The sequence below is a fragment of the Panthera tigris genome, chromosome X (assembly GCF_018350195.1).
Source record: "Panthera tigris isolate Pti1 chromosome X, P.tigris_Pti1_mat1.1, whole genome shotgun sequence".
Classification (NCBI taxonomy): Eukaryota; Metazoa; Chordata; class Mammalia; order Carnivora; family Felidae; genus Panthera; species Panthera tigris.
This window is the reverse complement of record NC_056677.1, coordinates 15,079,870-15,103,248: the sequence shown is the minus strand read 5'-3', so window position 1 is coordinate 15,103,248 and position 23,379 is coordinate 15,079,870. Positions and strand designations below refer to the sequence as shown.

The 23,379-nt window shown below is 41.4% G+C and overlaps 1 protein-coding gene across 2 annotated transcripts in view; it reads left to right on the top strand.

Moving 5' to 3' along the window:
- Positions 1-23,379, top strand: part of ADGRG2 (adhesion G protein-coupled receptor G2) — a 121,867-nt gene that overhangs the window by 69,515 nt on the left and 28,973 nt on the right. Inside the window, exons 4-11 of one of the 2 annotated variants that reach the window (XM_042974619.1) lie at positions 8,035-8,070; positions 11,353-11,403; positions 11,508-11,531; positions 12,981-13,019; positions 14,979-15,020; positions 17,441-17,494; positions 20,832-20,884; positions 21,727-21,782. In XM_042974619.1, the coding sequence (XP_042830553.1) occupies positions 8,035-8,070; positions 11,353-11,403; positions 11,508-11,531; positions 12,981-13,019; positions 14,979-15,020; positions 17,441-17,494; positions 20,832-20,884; positions 21,727-21,782 (355 nt within the window). Of the gene's footprint in view, positions 1-8,031; positions 8,071-11,352; positions 11,532-12,980; positions 13,020-14,978; positions 15,021-17,440; positions 17,495-20,831; positions 20,885-21,726; positions 21,783-23,379 lie in introns of those variants that run through there. The other variant, XM_042974620.1, reaches the window with a different exon arrangement.

Below are 23,379 nucleotides of genomic sequence, written 5' to 3'. Positions count from 1 at the left end.
CTCTTTCTTTACGTTTCCAAAGTGATCCCAAAGGTGTCTGAAAATCAGAAGCAAATAATAGAAAGAAAAAAGAAAGTGAAGTGGAAATCTTGCTGAGTAGAAGGGAGGAATCATTTTTAGTAAAGGTCCCTGGGAAAACGAGGAATGGAGCACGATCGTATTAATTATGTACACGAGCAGAATTTCCCGTGTGGTCTCCTCAATACTGTAACAGTAGCACCTGTGAAGTGCGTCCTATTGTGATTATCTTCATCCCTATTTTCCAGATGGGAAGCCGAAGTGCGGGTGGGGCAAGTAAGTTGTCCAAAGTTATGTGGTGGCAGATTACAAAAGGTGTGCGGAATTAACAAGTGGCGCGTTTGAACCTCGGCTGTCTGGGTTTCGTGGTCGAGGTTGTTAGCCTACTTATCACACTGGAGGGATTCAGGGCAATGTCACATCGGCTGTTGGGGCCGACTCCGATTTCCCCCGCACCCCGACATCTCAGTGACACCCCATCCTCTCACCTTACCTTAGAAGTGTCTGTAGAACCTCTTTTCGTGCCAGCTTCCCAAGCACAGGTTCAAGCCCTCATCGTGTCTTGGCCGGTCTACCGTAGCACCCACCTCTCTGGCCATCTCGCTTCTGATCACCTTCTTCATTTATTTTCTAGCTGTATAAAACAGTATATGTTGTTTTGTGCCAGGGACTGGGGAGAGTGGAGAGCCCATTTTGCATCCAAGTCCTTATCCTGGGCTCTGCACCCCCGGAGAACCTAAACTAAGATGCCAAGGGGTTCACTGCTTGACCGTGAGCTGGCAGAGTGGTGCGGTCTGAGAGGTGCCTGGGTGGCTCAGTTGGTTAAGGGTCCGACTCTTCAGGTCATGATCTCATAGTTGGTGGGTCTGAGCCCCATGTCAGACTCTGAGCCGACAGCACAGAGCCTGCTTGGGATTCTCTCTCTCCCTCTCTCTCTGCCCCTCCGTCACTCATGCCTCCCCCCACTCAAAATAAATAAATAAATTAAAAAAAATAAAAGATACTAGGAAACCTTCTGAACCCTAACTACTAGTGCCCCTACCCCTACGTTTCCAGGTGCTTCTGCACCTAAAACTACAAGAAACTCTCCCTGACCCATAAATTACAGGTGCTTTGGCATGAAAGAATTTGTCAACTAACAGTAGAATTACCCTAGACAGGACTGGGAATCAGGGAGGAGAGGGGCAGCCAAGCAAATGTTGCTCTCCTTAAGCTGTATCTCTTCCAGGAGTAATAACCTTAGAGCATGCATTCTTTCCAGGGGCTAATATTGCCCCCACGGGAGTGAAAATTCTCTTTTGGAGGCAAAAAAAGTCTTATCAGTGATACAGGGCTGGAACTAGAATGAGGCAAGTGAAGGGTCTAGGGCACAAAATGTTAGGACACACACAATCTAAGTGCCACGTGTGTGTGTGTGTGTGTGTGTGTGTGTGTGTGTGTGTGTGTGTGATTCCCCAGAGGAATCAGTGGTGCAGGCCCGGCCACTGTGTTGGGCAACTATGTCCACTGTGTTGGAAGGATAGCAGGGAGGCCTGCGTGGCTGAGCGAGGGGAGAGTAGGAGGAGATGGGACATGGCTAGAAGGTCATCTGTTTCACGAGAACATGGGGACATTCTATGAAGAAGCGAGGGTCTACTGCCAGTCTAGTAAGTGTTCAATAAAGGCCAAGGCCCACCTAGATTTGGTGGTCGTCTGCACTTTGGGGAGTTCCGTTAGCTAGCAGCTGAAGTTTTCTCTAATGATGTCATTAATCGTTTAATAAAAACGTTATGTCAGAGTATTTACTGAGCAGTGTGACGTGAGACGGTCACAGCTCAAGTAAACACTTTTCGGCCGTGCCAAAGGAGACTTGTTTTCATTCATTTCGTTGGATGTGTAGTAAAATCCGAAAATACAGCTCTTGGAAGAGTATCTGTTGTCCAAGCCCTGAAGAGCCAATATAATAACAAAACAATATTGGTTTGCTTGGGGTTCCCATATACGAGTGCCTGGGCGTGACGCCTAGCTTTGAATCATCTCTCTATGGAATAGTAATTCAGTCCAGAAGAGGACCGCCACCAGATTCCAAGTTTCAGCTGGGTCTAAAATATTCATGCAAGGGGGGCTAGTCGTATCTGGGTTAGATCCACTCCTCGAAGGTGAAGTCTTTATCTTTCTCATTCAGCTTGGGGCGAATGTGTTGGAAGTAAGTACTCATTAGTGTTGCCACAGTCACAGATTTAAGACCACCAGCCACCTCACATTTTACATCTTACAACACCCTCCCCGCCCACCCCCGGTGTCAGGCATCGGAGGGTGGGCAGAAAAATGAAAATGTCAGGAACAGCCAGCTGCGACCTCGCCTGACTTGTATGCAGGTAATTTGTTGGGGAAGTGATTTCAGGAATCAGAAATGGGGGAACAGGAAGAGGGCATTAGGAAGAGAAGAAAAGCCAGTAAAGGGTAGATTATTGAGGTCACTGCTGTGGGCAGTGAAGGGTCAGGACCATTGAATCTGTTATGTTGTTTGTGATATGTATTCGAATGGCCATTTTAGCACATATTTGTAAGGTCTGTTAAGCAATCTGTCTGCTGTGATTGGTGGTTACAACTACTATTCCAAACTTCAGATTCTGAATAGTAGCCATCCAAGAAGTACTCTCAAGGCTTTCCTTCATAGACTCCGCCTCGTTGCTCTCAGATCCGTTCTCTACCTTCCCCTGCCGTGCTTTGTATCCCAGGGTCCTGACTCTTTGCACTATTTGTGTTAAGTTCCTGCTCTTGAGCTACCAGTCATGGGTTCCTGACTGGTCCTGACTGATGGAGACTCCTTATGATGTCGTCAGTCAGTCCAAAAATATTTTTGAACATCTACCAGATACAGGACACTGGACTGGATTCCCGGAGGATAATAAAGCATCAAGCAGCTTAGCATCTAGTGGGGAACACAAGACGTACAGTAGAAAAGTTAAATAACAGCGCCCAGTAGTATATGCCCAACACATGGAGAGTGAATGGCATAGACAGTGCTGAGTGAATGGTGTAGTCAAGGAATAAACTTTAAGATAAAAATAGAGAGCCACCTCCACTGGCTCTTGCAGCCCCAGAGTATGCTTTAGAGGGCCAGAGAGCTGACCTAAAGAGGTCATCTAAAACTCCCGATTTTGGCAAGGTGAAAATTTGGAATTGCATTTGAAATCACCTCATTTTTAAATGTCGGTAAGTAATTCAAACTTTCAAAAACCTCAGCACGATTCCCACTGTGTGAGAGAAAGAGAACTTGCCTGGGAGCTGAATTGGGATCTCGAGCCAGTGGTAGGCATTTGTTCAATGGCTGACTGCAATAGGCGGGAAGTCGAATGCAAAGACCGTGGAGACCCTTTCCAATTAGAAGATTCTGGGGTTCTAATATTTCACTCAAGTATGAGGGATCAAGGCCTGGGCTTAGAAGGGAGCAGTGGGAAGAAGGAACGGACAAGAGAGCAATTAGGGAATATTAATAATAATACCCTACATTTATATACTAGTTTATGGTCTACAGTTTGTCATTGGAAGCAGGATAGAATAGAGGCTCAGAGGGTAGGCTCTGAAGTCAGTCTGTCTGGGTTCAAATGTCAGCTGTACAGTGAATTACTGGTGGGGCCTTACCCAGACTGTTTCTCAAGCCCTGAAATGGATCGATGCTAATGAATTCACATATCTCCTGGAGTTGTTGGCTGATTAAATAATAAAGTATGTATGAAGTGTTAACCTGGCTCACAGGAAGCACCAACCACTGCCATTGCTATTTGTCACACATACGCCATCTTTCTTTACTCCTCGCAATAGCCCCATGTTCTGGTGAGAAGGGCGCACAGGAGGTTACGGTGAGAAGGGCGCACTGGACATGGAGGTTGGAGAAGGGAGGAGCCAGGGGCAATGGCCAGAGAGTGAGCATTTGATTTGTACAATCAGTTCTATTGTTGAAACCATCTCTGGGTTTCCAGGCCCTTCTCTTAACCCCTGTGGGATTTTGTTTTCCATAGAGGGTGGTTCCTTGCGATTTATATTTTCTATAAATTAAAAAAAAAACCTGGATTTCTGAGTATGGTAGGAAGAATAATGGGTCCTGTAAGATGTCCCTGTCCTGATGCCTGGAAACTGTAAATATGTTACTTTACAGAACAAAAGGGACTTTGCACATTGTGATTAAAGTTAAGGACTGTGGGATGGGGAGATTATCGTGGATTACCTGGGTGGTCCCAGTCTAATCCTGGGAGTTCTTAAAAGTGGAAGAGGGAGGCAGAAGAATGAGTCAAAAGCATGCCCCAGGTGAAGGAGCTCCCCACCCCATCCCACTGCTAGCTTTGAGGATAGAGGAATGAGGCATGAACCAAGAAATGTGGGTGGCTTCTAGAATTAGTTGATAGCCAGCAAGAAGATGAGGACGTTGGTCCTATGACTGCAAGGAACTGAATTCCGTAGTAACCCAGATAAGCAGGATGCAGATTCACCCCTAGAGCCTCCAGAAAGGCATGTAGCCTGTTGACACTGTGATTTTAGTCTGGTGAGACCCATATTGGACTTCTGACCTACAGAACTCTAACCTAACACATTTGTGTTGTCTTAAACCATTAAGTTCATGGTAATATGTTACAGCAGCAACAGGAAGCTAATACACTGAGATTTCCACCTTAAATTATTTGGCTGATGTTACCAACAATACTATCAAATTCAAGAATTAAGTGGATATGGAAATGATGTGGGGTGATGAGGGATGAGTTTTTGGATATATGGAGTTGGAGGGGCAAAGACAGTAAGGTGTTCGCATGACAGTGCTCAGACCACACTTGGCCCTGTGGGATTGCAGAGGTGGTGGTAGTAACTGAAAGAAAGGGTCAGGGAGGTGACGTGGGATAAGAGACTCCATTCAGAAGGCCGGTGTCTTGAGTTCCCAGTTCCTGCCTTTGGCTTCCATTTGCAGTGTATGCATGCCAAAGTCCCGCTCATCACAACTGGAGTATACGGACTTGGTTTTGAAACATCACTAGAGAGTCACGTTGAGTACAATTTATAGGCATATCGCAATAATTTTATTTATTGACTTAAATTGAAGCTTCAATAAATGAATAATGCTTTAAAATTTGCTCTTTGGATGTTTCCGAAGGAAAATCTGAAAAATTTAAATGTTTCTCCTTTCTTTATTTATGAATCCTTGTAACAATGGCAATGTTTTGTCTCCTAAGAATGGCACGGGGCTCAAATATCTGACTCATTGGAAATGCCGACCACCTCTTTGATTGTAACAGATGGGAAGTGAGTGAGGAGAGAGCCTGAGAGAAATGGGCTGATGGGAAAATGTAAGGCCTACGGGGACGTCCCTATTTTGGACCAGGAGGAGTGACGTGGGAAGATCGTAATGGGAGAAAAAAATGAGTACGATGTTAGTCACTAAGCGTTCGGGCCCCTAGAAGAAAGAAAATGCCAAGAGAAAAAAAGTGGACAATAACAATTTAAAAATCTCTGGTTTTGTGAACGAGATTTCCTCCCTTCATCAGTGTAGATCGTTGCTGGGAGCCTCTTAGGTTCCAAGATGGAAGAGGCCAGCCCTAGCTGTTGCGTCAGAGGATTTAGCAGTGGACAAGGTTGGAATCATTGGTGGCTATGGTCAACCCCTGGGTAGAATTGGAGAGGAAGCGGTTAAGTCTCTGTTGCCCTGAAACATCACTTTCCATCCCTGTTTCCATGCCATCCAGCTCTTCCTCAGCACCTTCATGCTTTTTCCTCCCTGTGCCACGCTCCCTGCCCACTCCACCTCACCTGCCCGCACTGATAAATGTCCTTCTCAGAGTAGCCCGTATTGAATGTTGATTCTTCCCAGTTCTTGTCAACATGGCCCATTATGGTAGGTCTTTACTACAGGATCAGAAGATTTCAGCCGGTTGGAAGTAATCCATACTAAGGTGTGAGTGACTGATTTGCCCTTAGTGCTCCCAAGAGTAATTTAAAAATTAAGCTCCTGTTAACTCAACAGACTCTCTCACTGGTGGAATATTAACGTAGCCTGAGGGTTACCCTGAAGGACAGAGACTAAGAGGAGCAATTCCAATTAAATTGAGGCATCAAGGCACTAACCACTCTGTGTACATTTGCCTTGGTGGCTGCAGGGTAATTGGGAACTTGAGCACTCATTCGGTCTTGCTTTCAAGCAGAATTGTGCTTTAATGATCCCAGAAAATACTCCTACCCTACCACCACTTCAGGAAAATAGGCTCCTGGACCCTACCAGGTATGTTTCACTGTGCAAGTTTAGTTTCCAAACATACATATTCTTTTTTTTTTTTAATTGTATTTCAGGATACCACTATGGAAAGAATCATTCCTTTGTAATTAAAAAAAAATTACAAATGTAAAAATAACACCCCACATGGGTGAGAGTTTGGGGAAGTGATACTCATGTCCTGCAGAGGGTTGTATAAATTGATTTGTTTTCTGTAAGGCATTTTGGCAGTCAAAATCATGGAATTTCTGAAGGAGATAGCCAAGTTCGTATGCCAAAATGTATTTTGTGTATATATAAATGTTTTTATTTATTTTTGAGACAGAGACAGAACGTGAGCAGGGGAGGGGCAGAGAGAGAGGGAGACACAGAATCCGAAGCAGGCTCCAGGCTCCGGGCTGTCAGCACAGAGCCCGACTCAGGGCTCGAACCAACTCATGGACTGTGAGATCATGACCTGAGCTGAAGTTGGACGCCTAACCAACTGAGCCACCCAGGTGCCTCTCGGATGCCAAAATTTAGCCAGAAGTATTTATTGAGACATTGTTTGTAATCATGAAAAATTATACACATCAAAATGTATAAATTAATGGTCTATCCAGTCAATGAAATGCCATACAGTGATCACAAGTGGTATTGTGGAGAATTGTTTAATGATATAGAACAATGTTCAGGATACAATGTCATGAGAAAAATCAGGTTACAAATAGTTTATGTGATATGATCTTTCTTATACATATAAAGACACATATACACACATATATTCATATATCTATATACATATGTAGATATACATATGAATATAGAAAGAGAGAGCAAAGACTATATGCCAAAATGTTAATGTCAATTACATTTGGGTGGTGAAATGATAGGTGGCTTTAATTTTCTTTTTTATCTGTAATTTATCTGAAGTTGCTCCAATAAGTGTGTAATATTTTTCACAGAGAGAAAAATAGAATTAGTTTTCTTTTAAGGAACCTGAGCATCTTCTCAAAATAAGTAACACAGTCTCTTAGCTTATAAATTCAGAGGCATCTGATCTAGTTTAACTCATAAGTAGTACTTAAAAGGTATAAAGGCTGTGCTAATAGGTACAAAAAGAAGCACAGTTGGGGGCACCTGCGTGTCTCAGTTGGTTGAGCTTCCAACTCTTGATTTCGGCTCAGGTCATGATCCCAGGGTCGTGGGATTGAGCCCCTCATCGGGCTCTGTGCTGAGCATAGAACCTGCCTAAGATACACTCTCTCTCTCTCTCTCTCTCTCTCTCTCTCTCTCTCTCTCTTTCTTTCTCTTTTTCTCTTTCTCTTTCTCTCTCCCCCCTCCCTCTCTCCCTCCCTCCCTATGCCCCTCTCCCCCACTTGTGCTCCCTCTCTCTCTCTAAAATACTGAAATTAAATTAAATTAAAACATAAAAAAGAAACAGTGAATGGAAGTTTAGTTTATGCACATAGATACCTTTCCTTTTACAAATTCGAATGAATATTAGCCAACAGTTGAAGATCTTAGTCATCATTGTCAGTTTATGATGCACTAAATCATTATATAACAGAATCTAGAGAGCACCGTCAACAGTTATATTAGAGAATTGCTTCGCCAGAGATGTGTCTGTAGAGATTTGAAGAGGACTGATGAGGCTGTTGAAAATAATAGTAAATTAATATACTGCCCTCTTTTGGTAGCTATTTGCAAGTCAGTTTACATTCACTTCCATTAAAGATGTTCATCTACAAATTCTTGCACACACTAGACTAACTTTAAATCACCTTTTTCCTCAACAGAGAATGCCGATAATTCCAGTTTGTTATCACCATCTGGTAAGACCGTTATTTCTTGACTTTGGGGAATTTCAGGACAATATGCCAAAAGTTCTCCATGAAATATGGCACGTAGTCAGATACAGCAAAGTTGCTTTTTTCCATGAAGGTTAATTACATTCTGTCATTACACCTACATCTGAAAAGCCAATAGCACACATAGACAAGAGGACAGGCATATTGATGCCCCCACACTTATGGACAAATCTGCGGAATGAATTGTGGGTTTTCATTACTATAGCTGGTTAGGTTCTTCAACGTTATTGTTCGTATTCTAGTTCACGGGTCTCCTGACGAGTATCAAGACCATAAGCCTGCCGAATGTCCCTACATTTGAGGGGCGCGATGTTCTCTTCAATATACTTCCTCAGTCGCCTCTGAACAAATATTTCTCAAAGGGCTTCTGAGGGCTTAGCACTCCTCAGAATGGGAAGGCAAATATAGAGAAATTTTTAACTAGACCGTCGTGGCAGGAACCAGGAATAGAACCCACATTCGAGACTGCTAGCTGGAACTGGACCTCAGGGATAAAGTGGTCCAGTCCCGTCCCTTAGTCGACAGGATCGTGAAGCCCCACTAACTTACCTAAGGTCACACAGCCTCCTGCCCCCATCACGCACAGGCAGCACATGGCTTTTCTGCCTCCCACTCCTGTGTTCTTTCTGGTATACCATATGTTGTAGAACAATCTTTTATGGTAAGGGGTGAGTCAACTCACATTTTATCCTTAGTGGTATCAAAATGAGCTCTATTGTTCATTAATTTAAATAAAATTAAGGGCTCCCTGGGCGAATTAGTCAAGTGTCTGACTCTTGATTTCGGCTCAGGTCACGATCTCACAGTCCGTGGGTTTGAGCCCCACATTGGGCTCAGCGGTGAGCATGGAGCCTGCTTTGCTTAAGCTTCTCTCTCTCCCATGGGGCGCCTGAGTGGCTCAGTCAGTTAAGTGTCTGACTTCGGCGCAGGTCATGATCTTGTGGTTTGTGGGTTCGAACCCTGTGTCGGGCTCTGTGCTGACAGTTCGGAGCCTGGAGCCTGCTTCGGTTTCCGTGTCTCCCTCCCTCTCTGCCCCTCCCCTGCTCATGCTCTGTCTCTGTCTCTCTCAAAAATAAATAAACATTAAAAATAATAATAAAGATTCTCTCCCTCTTTCTCTCTCTCTGTACCCCTCCCCCGCTTGCACGCGCGCTCTCTCAAGATAAATTAATTAATTAATTAATTAAAAATAAGTAAAAATTAATAATGATAGCTGTTACTTCTTGTGCACATATATATACATGCTTGGGAGTCTTCAGACATCTCATTCAGTTTCCAGTCTTGCAGTATAGGAATTATTATATTCAGGTTCTAAATGAGGAAACTGAGGGTCAGAGAGGATAAAACTTGCTCATGTTCGCACATTCTGGGCAGCCAGACTACTTACTTGTGTTTGAACTCAGCCACCAGCCTCTCGCCTCCATTGCTAGCTGTGTGTCTTTGGGCAAGTTTCTTCACCTTTCTGTGCCTCAGTTTCTTCATCTATAAATTGGGGACTGTAACAGTACCAGCTTCATAGGGTAGTTGTGAAGATGAAATGAGATGACCTATGCACCTGACAGAGTAAACCCTCAATAAGTAATAACTATCATTATTATGAACTACTAAGTAATGGGGCAAAGATTCAAACCCAGGACTGCGAGCCTCCAAAGCCCAAACTGTTTTCACTGCACCAGTTTGCCCCCTTGCTGTTAAGCTGCTGGGGTAAAATGAACCACTGTATTTTACTTCTAGTTCAATAGCCGGCATCAGACTTAATCATGGTCATATCTTAACAAAATCCTGTTTGCATGGAAATATGGGGTATGGAGCTTTGGAAGCACCCACTGGTTCCAGTCACAGCCTGGGTTCTGGGTGCCTTGCGGGAGAGTGACACTCACCGGAATGTAAGAGCCCGTGCATATCCAGGAACTGACAGGTGCTTGTGCCCACAGGCCTCTTCTTACCACTCATCAACTTCCAGAAGAATTAATACTCATTAATTGAAAAACAGCTTTGGCCCATTGTTTTGTTTTGCCCCAAGAGCAAAGGATTCCATATCCACACTTTGAATCTGTTTGCTCAGGAACTGTCTTATTTCTCAAGAAATATCCTTGGTAATTAAAAAAAAATGTAGTAAATGACAAAATATGGAAGCAATAATGTAAGACAGACAGGGTGTGTGTGTTTCAGCCAACGCATGAGCAGTCTGACACAGACAGGCCAGCCAAGTGCCTCGACACACCCAAATGTTGTCCTCACCGGCTGAATATCAGGCTGCCTACTGCAGAGCTTGTATCACTTGTAAAATGTTTGTGTTTACTTTTCCTGTGTATACTGTACGAGTGAAGCCATCGGATCTTTTTAATATTTAAACATGCAAAATGTATGCAGTAGATTGACCTCTTAGCGTAAGTGGACGTACTCCACGGGAAATTTATAACTTGATTGTCTTAGTGGCAGCCATATTTTAAAATAACTTACTAGGAAATTGTATTAGGTAGTACAGTGGTGAGTGATAGCAATGTTGTTTTATTTTTTTATTATTTTTTTTTAATCCTCAATTCACTATGGGAAGTGTTGCCAGGCGTCACTCTTAACAGAATGGAGCCGATCTGCTGCTATGTTTCATAATTGTAGTTTGAGAAATTTTTTTTACTTTTTTTATGTCTTTATTTTATTTTGAGAGAAAAACAGAGCGCTAGCAGGGGAGGGCCAGAGAGAGAGAGGGAGACACGGAATCAGAAGGAGGCTCCAGGCTCTGAGCTGTCAGCACAGAGCCCGACGTGGGACTTGAACCCACGGACTGCGAGATCATGACCTGAGCTGAAGCTGGACGCTCAAGTGACTGAGCCTCCCAGTCGCCCCTGTAGTCTGACAAATATTTAACGTAGAAAATGTTTTCTAGAATTCTCTGGCTGAAAAGATTTGAAAGTAGTATGCCACATATTTTGCTGTGGTTTCTGAACTTATTTCCTTAATCTTCAATAGGTAGGAGCAGGCTTTGAGGCAGCAGGTGTCAACTTCTTCATCTGTAAAAGGAGACAGCTGTGCTCCTTTCACTTCTTGGGTTCTTTCTCAGCAATTCTCTGATGAAGTGTATATTCTCTGAGTGGTTATGGGGCTTGCAGATTCACACTGGTCTGAGAGCATGTTGTCTGCTTGTTTGCATAATTCGTCTCAAAAGTTTTAATTCCTTTAAAATGCAAAAAATAATTGTTTCAAAGTATTAACTAGCAAATTTTGTTGTTATTTTTCCTCTTACAGCTGAATCATCTCTTGTTGGTTTTGTCCCCTACTCCAATGGTACTGCTGCAGGCAAGATTTTGAAAAAATTCAAACCAAGATTTCACCCACTTTGTTAAGTTTGTGATTTAATTAAACCTTTTTACTGTTTCCCCCCCACCCCCTCGGGGCCAAAGAGGTTGAAACTACAAGCCTAAATGGTAAGAATTTTTCTGAAGCAAGTGAAAATTGATAACACTTAATGTGAATAAAAGTATAATGAGTGCTGTTGAGGGTTTTCATATTCAAATAAACAAACAAAACCCCAAATCAAACAAACCGCCAAAACCATCAACCGTGGAGAACAACTGAAACTTTTTGCCGAAATGAAAATATCCTTATTGTCACGGAGGGCGGACAGCCCCCTCCCACGCTAACTGTTCTGTAAAAGAAGAGAAATATTGATCACATTTTGAGTGCCCTGTTTAACTTGCTCTCCAACACAGCGCCAGCACATTTTATATGGCAGGTTGTTTAAAGGTGAAAAGCACATCCAGTGACTTCAGTAGGCTTCAGCATGGATTTGGAGGCACAGAGTGTTCAAAGATAGCCCTTTTCCAGATGATTGTATCAATTTTAAATAGTCTGACATGAAAAAACAACAACCGGCCTTCTTCATCATCCTAGAGAACTGGGCTGTGTTGGAGGGAGGTGGACAGGAGAGCACATTCTGTGGCCCCCGCTCTGTGGGTAGACAGCCTCCATCTTTGTGCAGTCAAAACCCAACGCTTTACACAGCCCCTTACTTAGTTAAAATAAAATTTGCACCATGTGGTTGGTGGTTAAGGAGCTAAACAATCATAGGTGGAGCTCACGCTGATCGAAACTGGTTTAAATTCAAACTTGGTCTAATGGGAAGGACTAGATATTATCATTTTTATGCTTAATTACTTTTTACAGTGAAAGGACACCTTCAAAATACCTTTGGCAGTAGGTTTTGAATCCATTGTATGTGGGTTTTTAAGTAATGTCATACATTACTTAATGTAATACATGCCTTTTCACCCCTAAAGTTTCATCCAGAATAATATATTATAGAATGATTTTTATTTAAAGAAATACCAATTAGAACAGATTTTCAACGGAATTTTCAGTGAAACAGGTCAAAATGAGGTTTTTCTAAAAATTACTTAAATGTAATGTTCAAGAACTTTAATTTTAAACTAGAATCGCTTAAAGATTGCTTCCTAAGAGTGTACCATTCAGCATCCACAGGGCTATATCTTAAAGTTGGTACTAACTGGAAACATCGTATCCCGTAGGGACTTTTATTATAATGGAGTAAAACAGGGACAAAATATTAAACATAAATGGGATTATTTCAATCTAATAATTATAGGAGTGTTGCTATATTTTAGACACATCACCTCTGTTCAAGAAATGCATTTTAAAAGGATGAATACTTGCTCAGGAATGGTGTCTGGGGGTTGGAGAATGGACAGTGTGGCGGGGTGAGCATTAAATACATTTGGTCGTGTCGGTTGGCTTTTGCAAAACTCTCTAACTTCTCTAGGATTTGGGGAAAGGTGAAATGTTTAAGGAACCTAGACAATGCACGTGTTTGTTAATCATGTCAATAATTAGGCTTCACTTTTATTTCATTATTTCAGATGCTACTTCGAGCGTATTATCCACTTTAAACAAAACAGGTAATATCAAATTCTTTCTAAATATCATAGTTTGTCCTCTCTGCCTTCTTGGGTTTCTCGCTTGTGTGGTCAGTCTTCTGGGTTGCTAAAGGTTATCTCCTTGCCCACTTCCTGTGCCTTCATTTGTTGAGTCACTACTCGTTTTACTTTGGCATTGAACAGTAATTCTGGTGTTACCACATTCCTGAACTTCCAAACTGTTATGGCCATAGCACTCCATTTAAAATAACATTAAAAATTATAATAGTAATGTATCTTAGCTCGTAACAAATGGAGAATGTAGAAAAATGCAAAGAAAAAATAGAAATCATCTCTAATATTACTTTCTTAAGACTATTACTGGTATATTTCCATTCAGAATCATATATACATGTATCATATATACACACACACACACATATGTGTATATATCTCTTTTACAAAATTGTCATAGTTTATATGGAATTTTATGTCTTGCCCTTTTGACTTCATATTGAATTCTAAGTATTTTCCACTGCCCCTTACTATTAATGACTTGATAATACTCCATTGCGTACCATATGTTGAACATTATTAAAGCTGTGTCTACTCTTTTAATAGAAATTGTTGCAATGAACATCCTTGTGTCAACATCTTACATTCATTCCTGATTTCTGTAGGATGCATTCCAAGGATTGGATTTAATGGGTTAGCATGATGAGTATTTTTAAGGTCCTCGATCTGCGTGTTGCCCAATTACCTTCTTGAAAGGTTGTACCCAGCAACATGCGTGCCGGCAGTGAATGAGAATGTCTGTGTCACTGTACCTTTGCTCAGAGTTGAGACTATGCCATATATTATTAGACCTTTCAATTCCTTAGGTTCTATTTTGCAGTCTTGATTGTTGGTGAGGTTGAACATCTTTCCCCAAAAGCACTTTTGTTACTAAAACCAGAATTTCATTTCCCAGATGTATTTTGCTTGCTCTGGGAAGGAAAGTATCAGGGCAAACAAAATAAGATATTTAAAAGATTCTTATTGATAATGCAAAATACTGTCAGCCTCTATGATTACCACCAACCATTGCCCATGGGTCAGTCACAGTGAAACGGAAACTCATCAATGTAACACATAACACAAATGAGGTTTCTGCAATTGTTGGGGTAATGTCATCATTCTTAAGTGCTTCTCCAAGACCTGAGCTTTGTGTTTTCTTCAGAATTTGCCACTCACCCTAGGAGACAGACCTTCTTTGCAAATCTATGCCCCAACACACCTCTTCTAATTGGCCATCCTTACAGCAAGGATTTCTGAACTTGGTTCTCCATTATCTGAAAAATGAACCATGGACTATGTCCCCAAAGTGCATTGGGAACGCATTTCTAAGGTTTGCTTCTTCTGAGTGTGTTAATATTTGTCTGTGGTTTGAACAGTTCTGTCCTGGGTCTGCTGTGAGCCTGCTGGACAACTGTAGTTGGATCGTTTCAACCTCTTTGAGAATAATTTTATCTTATTGCCATAATGGCAATAATATTTTATTAGCTCCTAAAGAAAATAGCAGGACACTCCCTTGATTGTAGAGCATACACTATTTTAGATCTTGTGTTTCCATTCATTTTTTACTCTGAATCACCGGTTCTTTACAACCTGCCACTCGAAGTGACTTGCTTCATTGTACCTATCTGAAGTGTAAGTCCACGTTGATTTGTCTAGCAGCAGCGCATGGAAAGTGCAGTAGAATTACGCAAGCAGTGGGGGGTGTAATGGGTGTGAAATAACTGGGTAAACATGGGAATCCAAATCCCAGCCCCACCCTGTTCCAAGGCTATATGATCTGTGTATGCGATTCCCATGTATTCTGCTGCTGGGATGACCAGTAGCGTCGTAAAGGTGTCGACAGTGTGATTTTCTTAGCACTTCACTAAAATGATACTCGTGGCAAATTGTTTTTTTAAAAACAAGCAACAATTCTGCTCTAATATTTAAATTGCTTCTTTGCAGAAAAAACTAAAATCACTATAGTAAAAACCTTCAATGCATCAGGTATGACTTACTATCAATATCAAGACTTTCTTTTTTGTAACTAAAGTAAAATTAAACACACGGCTGGTATTTATGTTTTCTTTCTCTTTTTTTCCTGTCTTTTAAAAATGCAATCTGTTCTTAATGAATAGATGTTTACCTGTTTATGCTCTCGGTACCTGAAGTCATGCTAAGCGTTTGGGGCTATGTAATCATGATCAGATACAATGCCCACCCTTAGGAATCTGCTCGCCTGGGGAGAGACAAGGCAAACAAACAGATAACTAACCTGCACATGTATGCAGATAAAGGCAAAAGACTGCACAAGTGTCTCTGACATGGTTAAGAAGCGTGGGAGATAAAAGGGCTGGTGTTAGTGGTCATCAACAGGATAGAATTTATGAGGGAAAGATTCTTAGAGGACTGAACCTCATTCTCTTTTGAAATCAAAAAAGGGATATACTCTTAAGTACCGATTGCAAGGGTAGGGATACATGATCTGCTTAACAAAGTCTTCTGGTTGATTTAAAACAGGGGGTTGGCAAACTACGGCCTACGGGGCAAATATGGCCCACCATCTAGTTTTGTAAATAAAGTTTTATTGGAACACTGCCATGCCCATTTGTTGACATGTTATCTGTGGTGAATTTCCAATACAGTGAACAGGAGAGTTGAGTAGTTGTGACAGAGACTATATGGCCCACAAAGCCTAAAATACTTACTATTTGACCCTTTACAAAGTTGTCTTGTTCATGACTTAAAGGATGAACAGTGGCTGTGTACTTTGGGGGGAGATTACAGATAACAGCCCTAGCAATGGGAAAGAAAATTCTCAAGATTAACGAGCAGCCCAAGACACACGCCCCTGGAAACAAAGCTGCCACTAAAATTTAGAGAAAGATGAGAGATGATAGAATGTAACATTTAGTGGGGACTAGACCCATAGTTCTGGAGAACATTGAAAGCATTACTAGCCACCATCTCAAGCAGGTATAGTTAAGTCGAAATCTTCATCTTTTGGTGTCGGTAACATAGCTGTGAAACAGTATAGAATTCTACACGTCAGATAACTTTTGGCACCTAAATTCAGTTTGCCCCCAGAATCACAACTCTTAGTTGAAGGGTGATGCCTATGCACCAACTAAATCACCCTGGCAGAAGCCATTTCCCATGCACTAAACACAAGTTATAATTTTAGTCTGTGTCCAAAGTTGTTCTCTTCAGAAACAATTAAGCACCCAAAAAGCACAATGGAGATAAAATAGCAATCAGACATGGCATACGTAATTCTGACCAAAGCAGACCTAACAAGGACAGCAAAATACTCCGTAACAACCTTTCCCTCTTGGCACTTTGCTGAATACATTACGAGCATTTGCCCCTCACATTCGCTGTGGTTTTCTTATACTTCGCCAAAAGGATGAAATTAATGAAGGCAAGATTTTTAGGGGAGTAAACCTGGAGCTCTTTTCAAATCAAAGAAGACGTACGTCTCCTTTCACCAAAGAAGAAAGTGCTTTTTAGGTGAATATGTATGGAATTTTTTGTTCTCACATGGCTTATTTCATCTCCCATTCATCTCTGCCTCTTTCGTATGCCTGTATAGTTTGTTGTCCTGGCTGTGTCTCCATTTTGCCTTCACTATGACTTTTTTTCTTTTTAATGTTTATTCATTTTTGAGACAGAGACAGAGCATGAGCGGGAGAGGGGCAGAGAGCGAGGGAGGCGCAGAATCCGAAGCGGGCTCCAGGCTCTGAGCTGTCAGCACAGAGCCCCACACGGGGCTCGAACCCACGAACCGTGAGATGATGACCTGAGCCGAAGTCGGACGCTTGACCGACTGAGCCATCCAGGCGCCCCCATAACTGTTTATTTTCTGGCCAGTATCGCTTCCTAGATTGTATGCTCACTGAGGGCAGGGTCTGTATCTGCAACATTCCAAAGCCTGTCGAATACGGTAGTTGTTCAGAAAATAGTTTTTGAGTTTTGTCGTTTTTGCCTAGGTGCAATAACATCATGACATTGGTGTTATTTCTTACATACGTTTGCACAAGGAAATATTAGAGTGTTCATGGACTCCCCTGCCCAGGAAAGGAAGGAGGATCTCTGAGTAAGGGCTGTTCCATTTAAAGTCTCTATACTGGATTTGCATTCACACTGTTCTTTTTATATTGGACAGGGGAGGGATTAATTTGGAATGGGACAAAAATATTTTTAGGGAGGAGTAGGGGATCAGACAGTGAGTGACATACTGAACAATAGTAAAGAAGGAAGTTCTGGAGCTGGCCAACTAAGAAACGAAAGCTCATTTCCTTAGCCTTTGTGGAATTCATCCAGCCACTTGTAGCCAACTTAGCATATTTTTGGTCCACGTTTGATATGTACATTTGTGAATTCTCTTGATGACATGTTTAACCGGTTGGGTTGTGTTTTCTTTGCAGGAGTCAAACCCCAGGGAAATGTCTGCAATTTGTCATCTATTTGCAGTGACTCAGGTTAGTGCTTATGTACATTACACGCTACCAGGTGAATGCGCCCCGTGGGGAGCAAAGGTTTGTTTTTCTCCTGTTGAGTATGTGATGTGTATCTCTCTGATCTGTCTCTTTTCGTACCGCCTGGCTACTAAGAAGTCCCAAATGAAGACAAAAGCAAATTTGACATCTGCCTGAAATTATCTTCCCATTGCTTAGTGAGATGATAGATTAACTTCCTTAATATGAGAACACGATGTGCTCGCTTCGGCAGCACATATACTTAATATGAGAACACGAAGGTCCGTCCACACCAACTATTTTTCATCATAGCTTTAAATCCATAACTAATGCCCTTAAGGTTGACTTATGAATATATTAAGTAGTGAACTTAATTATTGAAAGCAACTTCTGGTGTATAAATCCCTCAAGCTTTTCCACAGAACCTTAAATATGAAAGCTTGGAAACAGGGTGTCATCTTTTGCCGAAAATAAAATAAACTGCTCTCCTAAGCATGTTGAAAACCTCACGTCCACCTAGTTTAACTGGATGCTAATTCCAGTAGTGTCCATAGTGTATTTTGCCATCTTTAGCCCACGCTGTCCACTATTTCTTAAAATTAAGATGGAAATCTCTTGAGAACATGCTATTTTTGAAAGGGGAATATTTTCCCTTCTGCCATGGGCCAGAAGGAATGAAACAACCATTTTTCTCACGTCGGTTTGGCTCTCTGGGTTCCCTTCCTTGTTAAAACCAATGAAAGCAGATGTAAAAAACATAAACACGTGGTGTGGCAGGTCAGAACTGGATCGTGAGAAGAGAGAAGAGGAAGGTAACGGAGTATGTTGTAATATTTAAGTCTTAAAAAACCGTTCTTACAGGAATATTTTCCTTTCAGTCTGTTCTTTTTGTTCTGTTTAATAACGTGTTTGAAAAACATAGGAAACAATTTCAGGAAAAATGAGTTAAGGTTGGAATGGTGCTGGAAAACAAGAAAACTTTGTATTCAAAGAATGGTCCACAGACATTTTCTATTTGTGTGAATGTGAGATTTCCTCGTATGAGCTTTCTGCTGATAGTGTGTACCAGGTAGAATACAGTAGGAAAATATTATCTGGCTTTGATTAAGGGGAAAAAACTTGTTAGGTTCATTTCACTTTCATATATTGTGTATCTCTCTCTCTCTCTCTCTCTCTCTCCCTCCCTCCCTCCCTCCCTCCCTCCCTCCCTCCCTCTCTCCCTCCTTCCCTGCATCTTCGCTTACCCTCCTCTACTGAATTCTCCATAATTTCATTATATTTATGCTTCATCTGTGTTTTGGACTGGTGACTAATGTCTAGTTTAGTGTTGTGTCTACATAATGTTTGATAACTTTGAAAATTGAACATTTAGTCAAAAAAAACTGGTCATCTTGAATAACAGATGCCAGGAAGCTGGTTGGAGTAATGTTTTCCCCAATTAAGCAACTGAATTGACCATTTGTTTTAGTGTCTGGTGAAAACAGCCTCATCAGGGAACCAACTTTTTTGGCACCAGAAATTCCATGATATCCTGCCAGAAACTAGAAACCTTCACTTCTTGCAGGTTCCAGTCTGAGTTCCTTAATGGAAATGGAGGCTGTTGAAAAAACTGGGAGCCGACCAGGCAGAGTTAGGCTGAGGGTCAAAAGGTGGTGGCTTCCTGGTTTTTCTGCTACCGCTGTGCTCCCAGCACATTTGTGAAACTCAGCACGCATTCCACCAGACCGGAGGATGGACTTGGAGAACGGACGGGTGAGGGAGAGAAATTGTGGCTGTCCGCAGGTGCGCACACACATGCACAAGCTAAATAAATTTTAAGAGCTAAGAATTGTTTCAAAAATGGATGAGTAATTCTGTGTATATGTCAAGTATCTTTACTTTTAATAATTAGGCACTGCATCAAGTGAGATTTCGATATCAGTATGCAGAAGTTGAGGTTCTCAGTAGAAAAGTGGCCAGAATGGATGAATCTGGTTAATCGCTGGACTGGTGGCTTTGTCATTCTTTTTTTTTTTTAATTTTTTTTAACATTTTAATTTTATTTTTGAGAGGTACAGAAGGACAGAGCATGAGCAGAGGAGGGGCAGAGAGAGAGGGAGACACAGAATGTGAAGCAGGCTCCAGGCTCCGAGCTGTCAGCACAGAGCCCGATGTGAGGCTCGATCCCACAAACTATGAGATCATGACCTGAGCTGAAGTCGGATGCTTAACCGACTGAGCCACCCAGGTGCCCCCTTTGTCAGCTGTTTTAAGTGAAAGTGGACCAACTTGGTTATGAGAATCAGTTGTACTTTGGATTGTTACAAAAGATGAGCTGAGGAAGCATTCAACCTTCTAGTTCCGGAGTCGACAAACTACTGCTCATAGTCTAAATAAAGCCTGCCCCCTGTTTTAGTAAATAAAGTTTTATTGGAACGTAGCAATGTCATTCACATACATATTGTCTGGCTGCTTTCATGCATAGTTGAGTAGTTCTGACAGAACATATGGCCCACAAAACCTCAGATATCTGATCTTTCACGAAAAAGGTAGCTGACACCTGCTCTAGTTTTTATGGCCTCTTTGCCCTTCTTCTTAAGAGGCCAGTTTTCTGTCTCTGTAGATTATGAAGTGCACACAATATGCTTCTGTTAAGGAGTCTCTATTTTCTTTTTTTTTTCCGGTAGAATCTGAGCTCCTCCGAGTATACCCTGTAGGAAAACAGGTCGACTTAAAATGGGTTCTGTATTTCCCAAAGTGAGCATTTTAAGAGTAGAGTTTTCTGGTGTTTCTAGAATGAAAGCCACAATGAGTTATTCCACTAAAGAAAGGATTCTCCCTGCACACTTTTCAGATTTCAAGAGCAAAATCTCAACTTTGTTCCCAGGAGAGAGATTGCATTTGGTACTATATTTTAAAGAGAAAAAAAAAACCCAAAATGGCAAGGAATAAATAGACTTTCACAAGATTGCTTAATTGCTGAAAAACACTTTTCCCCTCCCTCCTTCATTGGGCAATGAAAACAGCCCAAAAAGATTTTTAATGTTAGAGCCACAGTTCCCCCAGTTAGTATCTTTATGGGAAACAAAGCTCTGATGAGAAGCATGTAGGATTAGAATTTCTTGACAAGGAGACAAGTTTTTTCTCTTTCTGCATTCCCACATAAAATTTATAGTTCACATTTTCTGAAAATTGAGTCATTGACTAACTTTCTGCTAGAAAAGACAGTAACTGTGAGTACCTACAAAGAATTTGATGAAACCGTTTATAAAGTAATTTGATAATCCTTTTCCTGTGTTGTAGTAATCCTTAAGCCCTAAGGATGGAAGTCTCAAATTTTGTTTTGAAAATTTATTTTTAGCATTTTTTAGAGGTGAGATAATGTTTCAATATGAAGAAAGCAGTGTTACTCAGGTACGTTTTAAAGATTTTTTTTATTGCTAACTTAAAAAGCAAGTGCTTGTGCATTTAAAGATTTGTTTAAGGTACAGTTTATTTATGGTATTTGGCATATTTATTTTTATGACCAAAATTAAATAAAATACGTGTTGTTGAATCACTAGCTTTGTCAAGAGGGTTTGACTTCATAATAATCATAGTATTTTTTTTAATAATCGTATTTTGGTTTTCACTAGACTTGCTGAATGTTGATATGATGGAATTCTATTGCCTTTTAAATTTTAAAATTATATTAGAAACTTCTAGCAATAAGAAATGGATTGGGTCTAAGAATAGTCTTCTGATTCTGATCCCGTTCCACCCCATGGGGGATTTGGATGCATATACTTCCCATAACCTAGATCGGTTCAGAGGAGCCCAGCTAAATGTAGATTGTTCATTCAGTGAATATTTCCTGAGCACCTACTCTGTGCCAGGCAATGAGCTACGTGCTACAAATGGGGTGATGGCTGCTACTAAGTTTCCCTTTTCACATTGGGATCTTTCACTTAACTCCAGGACCTTTCCTGTGGAGAGCTTTACTAGTGTTCTTTTGGGGGAACCCTAGGAGTAACGAAATTAATTAGTACATTAGACTTGCTGATTCAGGATATTTTTAAAGGAGATACAGAAACAAAAACTAGCTGAGCCAATATGGATTTGATCGTTCGCTAGGTAATACTCCAAGCAGTTAGCATTCAGTCTTTGGGGTGTAGTTCTTTGGGTGGCCAACGAAACCGGAGAACGACTTCTTGTTAGAGAGTGTAAAAAAACACAACGGTATTTGTTATATTCTTAATGATTTTGTGCTTCTACAGAATCAAAATCTGGCTAATGGCACCTTATCTGGAGTCCTGTCTCTAAGTGAACTCAAGTGAGTAATCTGCTGCTTGATTGAAAAGTTAAGACATCAACGATGGAAAGATACTTGTTGAGCTACCTTTTCTTTTGGAAACCGAGAATAGGAAATAGACCCGAAGGTTATAAAGAATTGGTTCTTGAGTTCTTAGCAAATTAGCATTGGTAGTCACTGGCCATCGCCTAATATCCTTATGAGGCTGTTCTCTTTGATGATCTGAAAGTATGTACGAGCTCCATTTGAATTGGTGTTTGAGTTTTAATATGATTTGGTGGCCAGAAAGGTAGAAAGAGTTCAAGGTAGGATGGCAGGTATACCGTTTGTTCATATGCTTTCGGGAAACATCAGTCATCCAAAAGTCAGAGAGAGCTCTTTGTTAGGTAGATGGCAGCTTGTAAGGACAAGCACAGACAATGAGAAATACATCACACATGGATGCTCCCCGTTAGACAAAAGGTCAAAATGTCAGGCCCAGAGACAGTCTTACCTGACTGTCACTGGGAGGGGAAACGCCATGTGTTCACCCTCGTGCAGGGAAACAGCATTAGAGACAAAATTCGTCTTCTCTCAACCTTGCTGCTACCTCTCAAATGAGGTTTTCATAAACTTTTGAAACGAACCCAGAGCTCTGGGAACTATCTGGGACGGCCCTGAAGGAAAAAACCTCTCCGAGGCCAAAACAAAAGGAGACGAAGGTCCTCTTAAGGGTCTTCCTTTCAGTTAGCATTTTGACCTGGCTGCTTCTGATGATTCAGCGATGCCTAGGTGGACAGGAGGCCCAGAGCCTACCTGGTGGATATCAAACGTCTCTAGGGCTCCACTGAGTTTATAGTGGCAAACAGTTAAAGTGGGATGGGCAGAGGTGATATTCCTGTCCTTTATGCCTATTTTTTTTTTTTTACCTCCTGAGAAAAATCTAACTTTCCTAGCAAAGCATAGTATATATGTGAAATGAAAAGCAGAAGATATCAATGCCCTTGAAGTATCTTAAACTTAAGATGAGAAACAATAGTGACAAGACACATTTTTTTAAACTCACAAATTCATAAATAGAACACAGCTTTGCATACCTGTAATACAGCTTAGTTACTAGACTTGAAATATCGAGTTCATTTAAAGCCATGAAGCATTTGTTGAGCACCTCCTATGTGTTTTGGCCTTGGGGATAAACCCAACTCTGATGATGGAAAACTGGTTCTAGAACAGTGGTTCTCTACCTTGGCTGCATATTAAAATCACCTGGGGAGCTTTCAAAAAATTCTGATGCCCAGGCACACCCTATAACAATTAAATCTGTATTTGGGGGCTGAGACGCAGACACTGGTATTTTTGGATGCTCCCTTGGTGGTTCCAGCATGAGGCCAATTTTTAGAACCAGAAATCTGGAGTCCGGTAGGATAGACCTAGGATGCAAACAAGTAACGGTACGGTACAATCACTACAATGAACGTGACCTGTCCAGGGTACCAAAGGATGTTCTAAGTATCTAAGTTGTCCCAACTTCCCGTGAAGCTCTCCCACATTGAAGAAATAAAAGTGTTGTTGAGTGGGATGGCAGGAGAGGAAAGAGGGAAATTCTGGAGAGGAGGGGAAGGGGGTGCTGGAGAGTGCT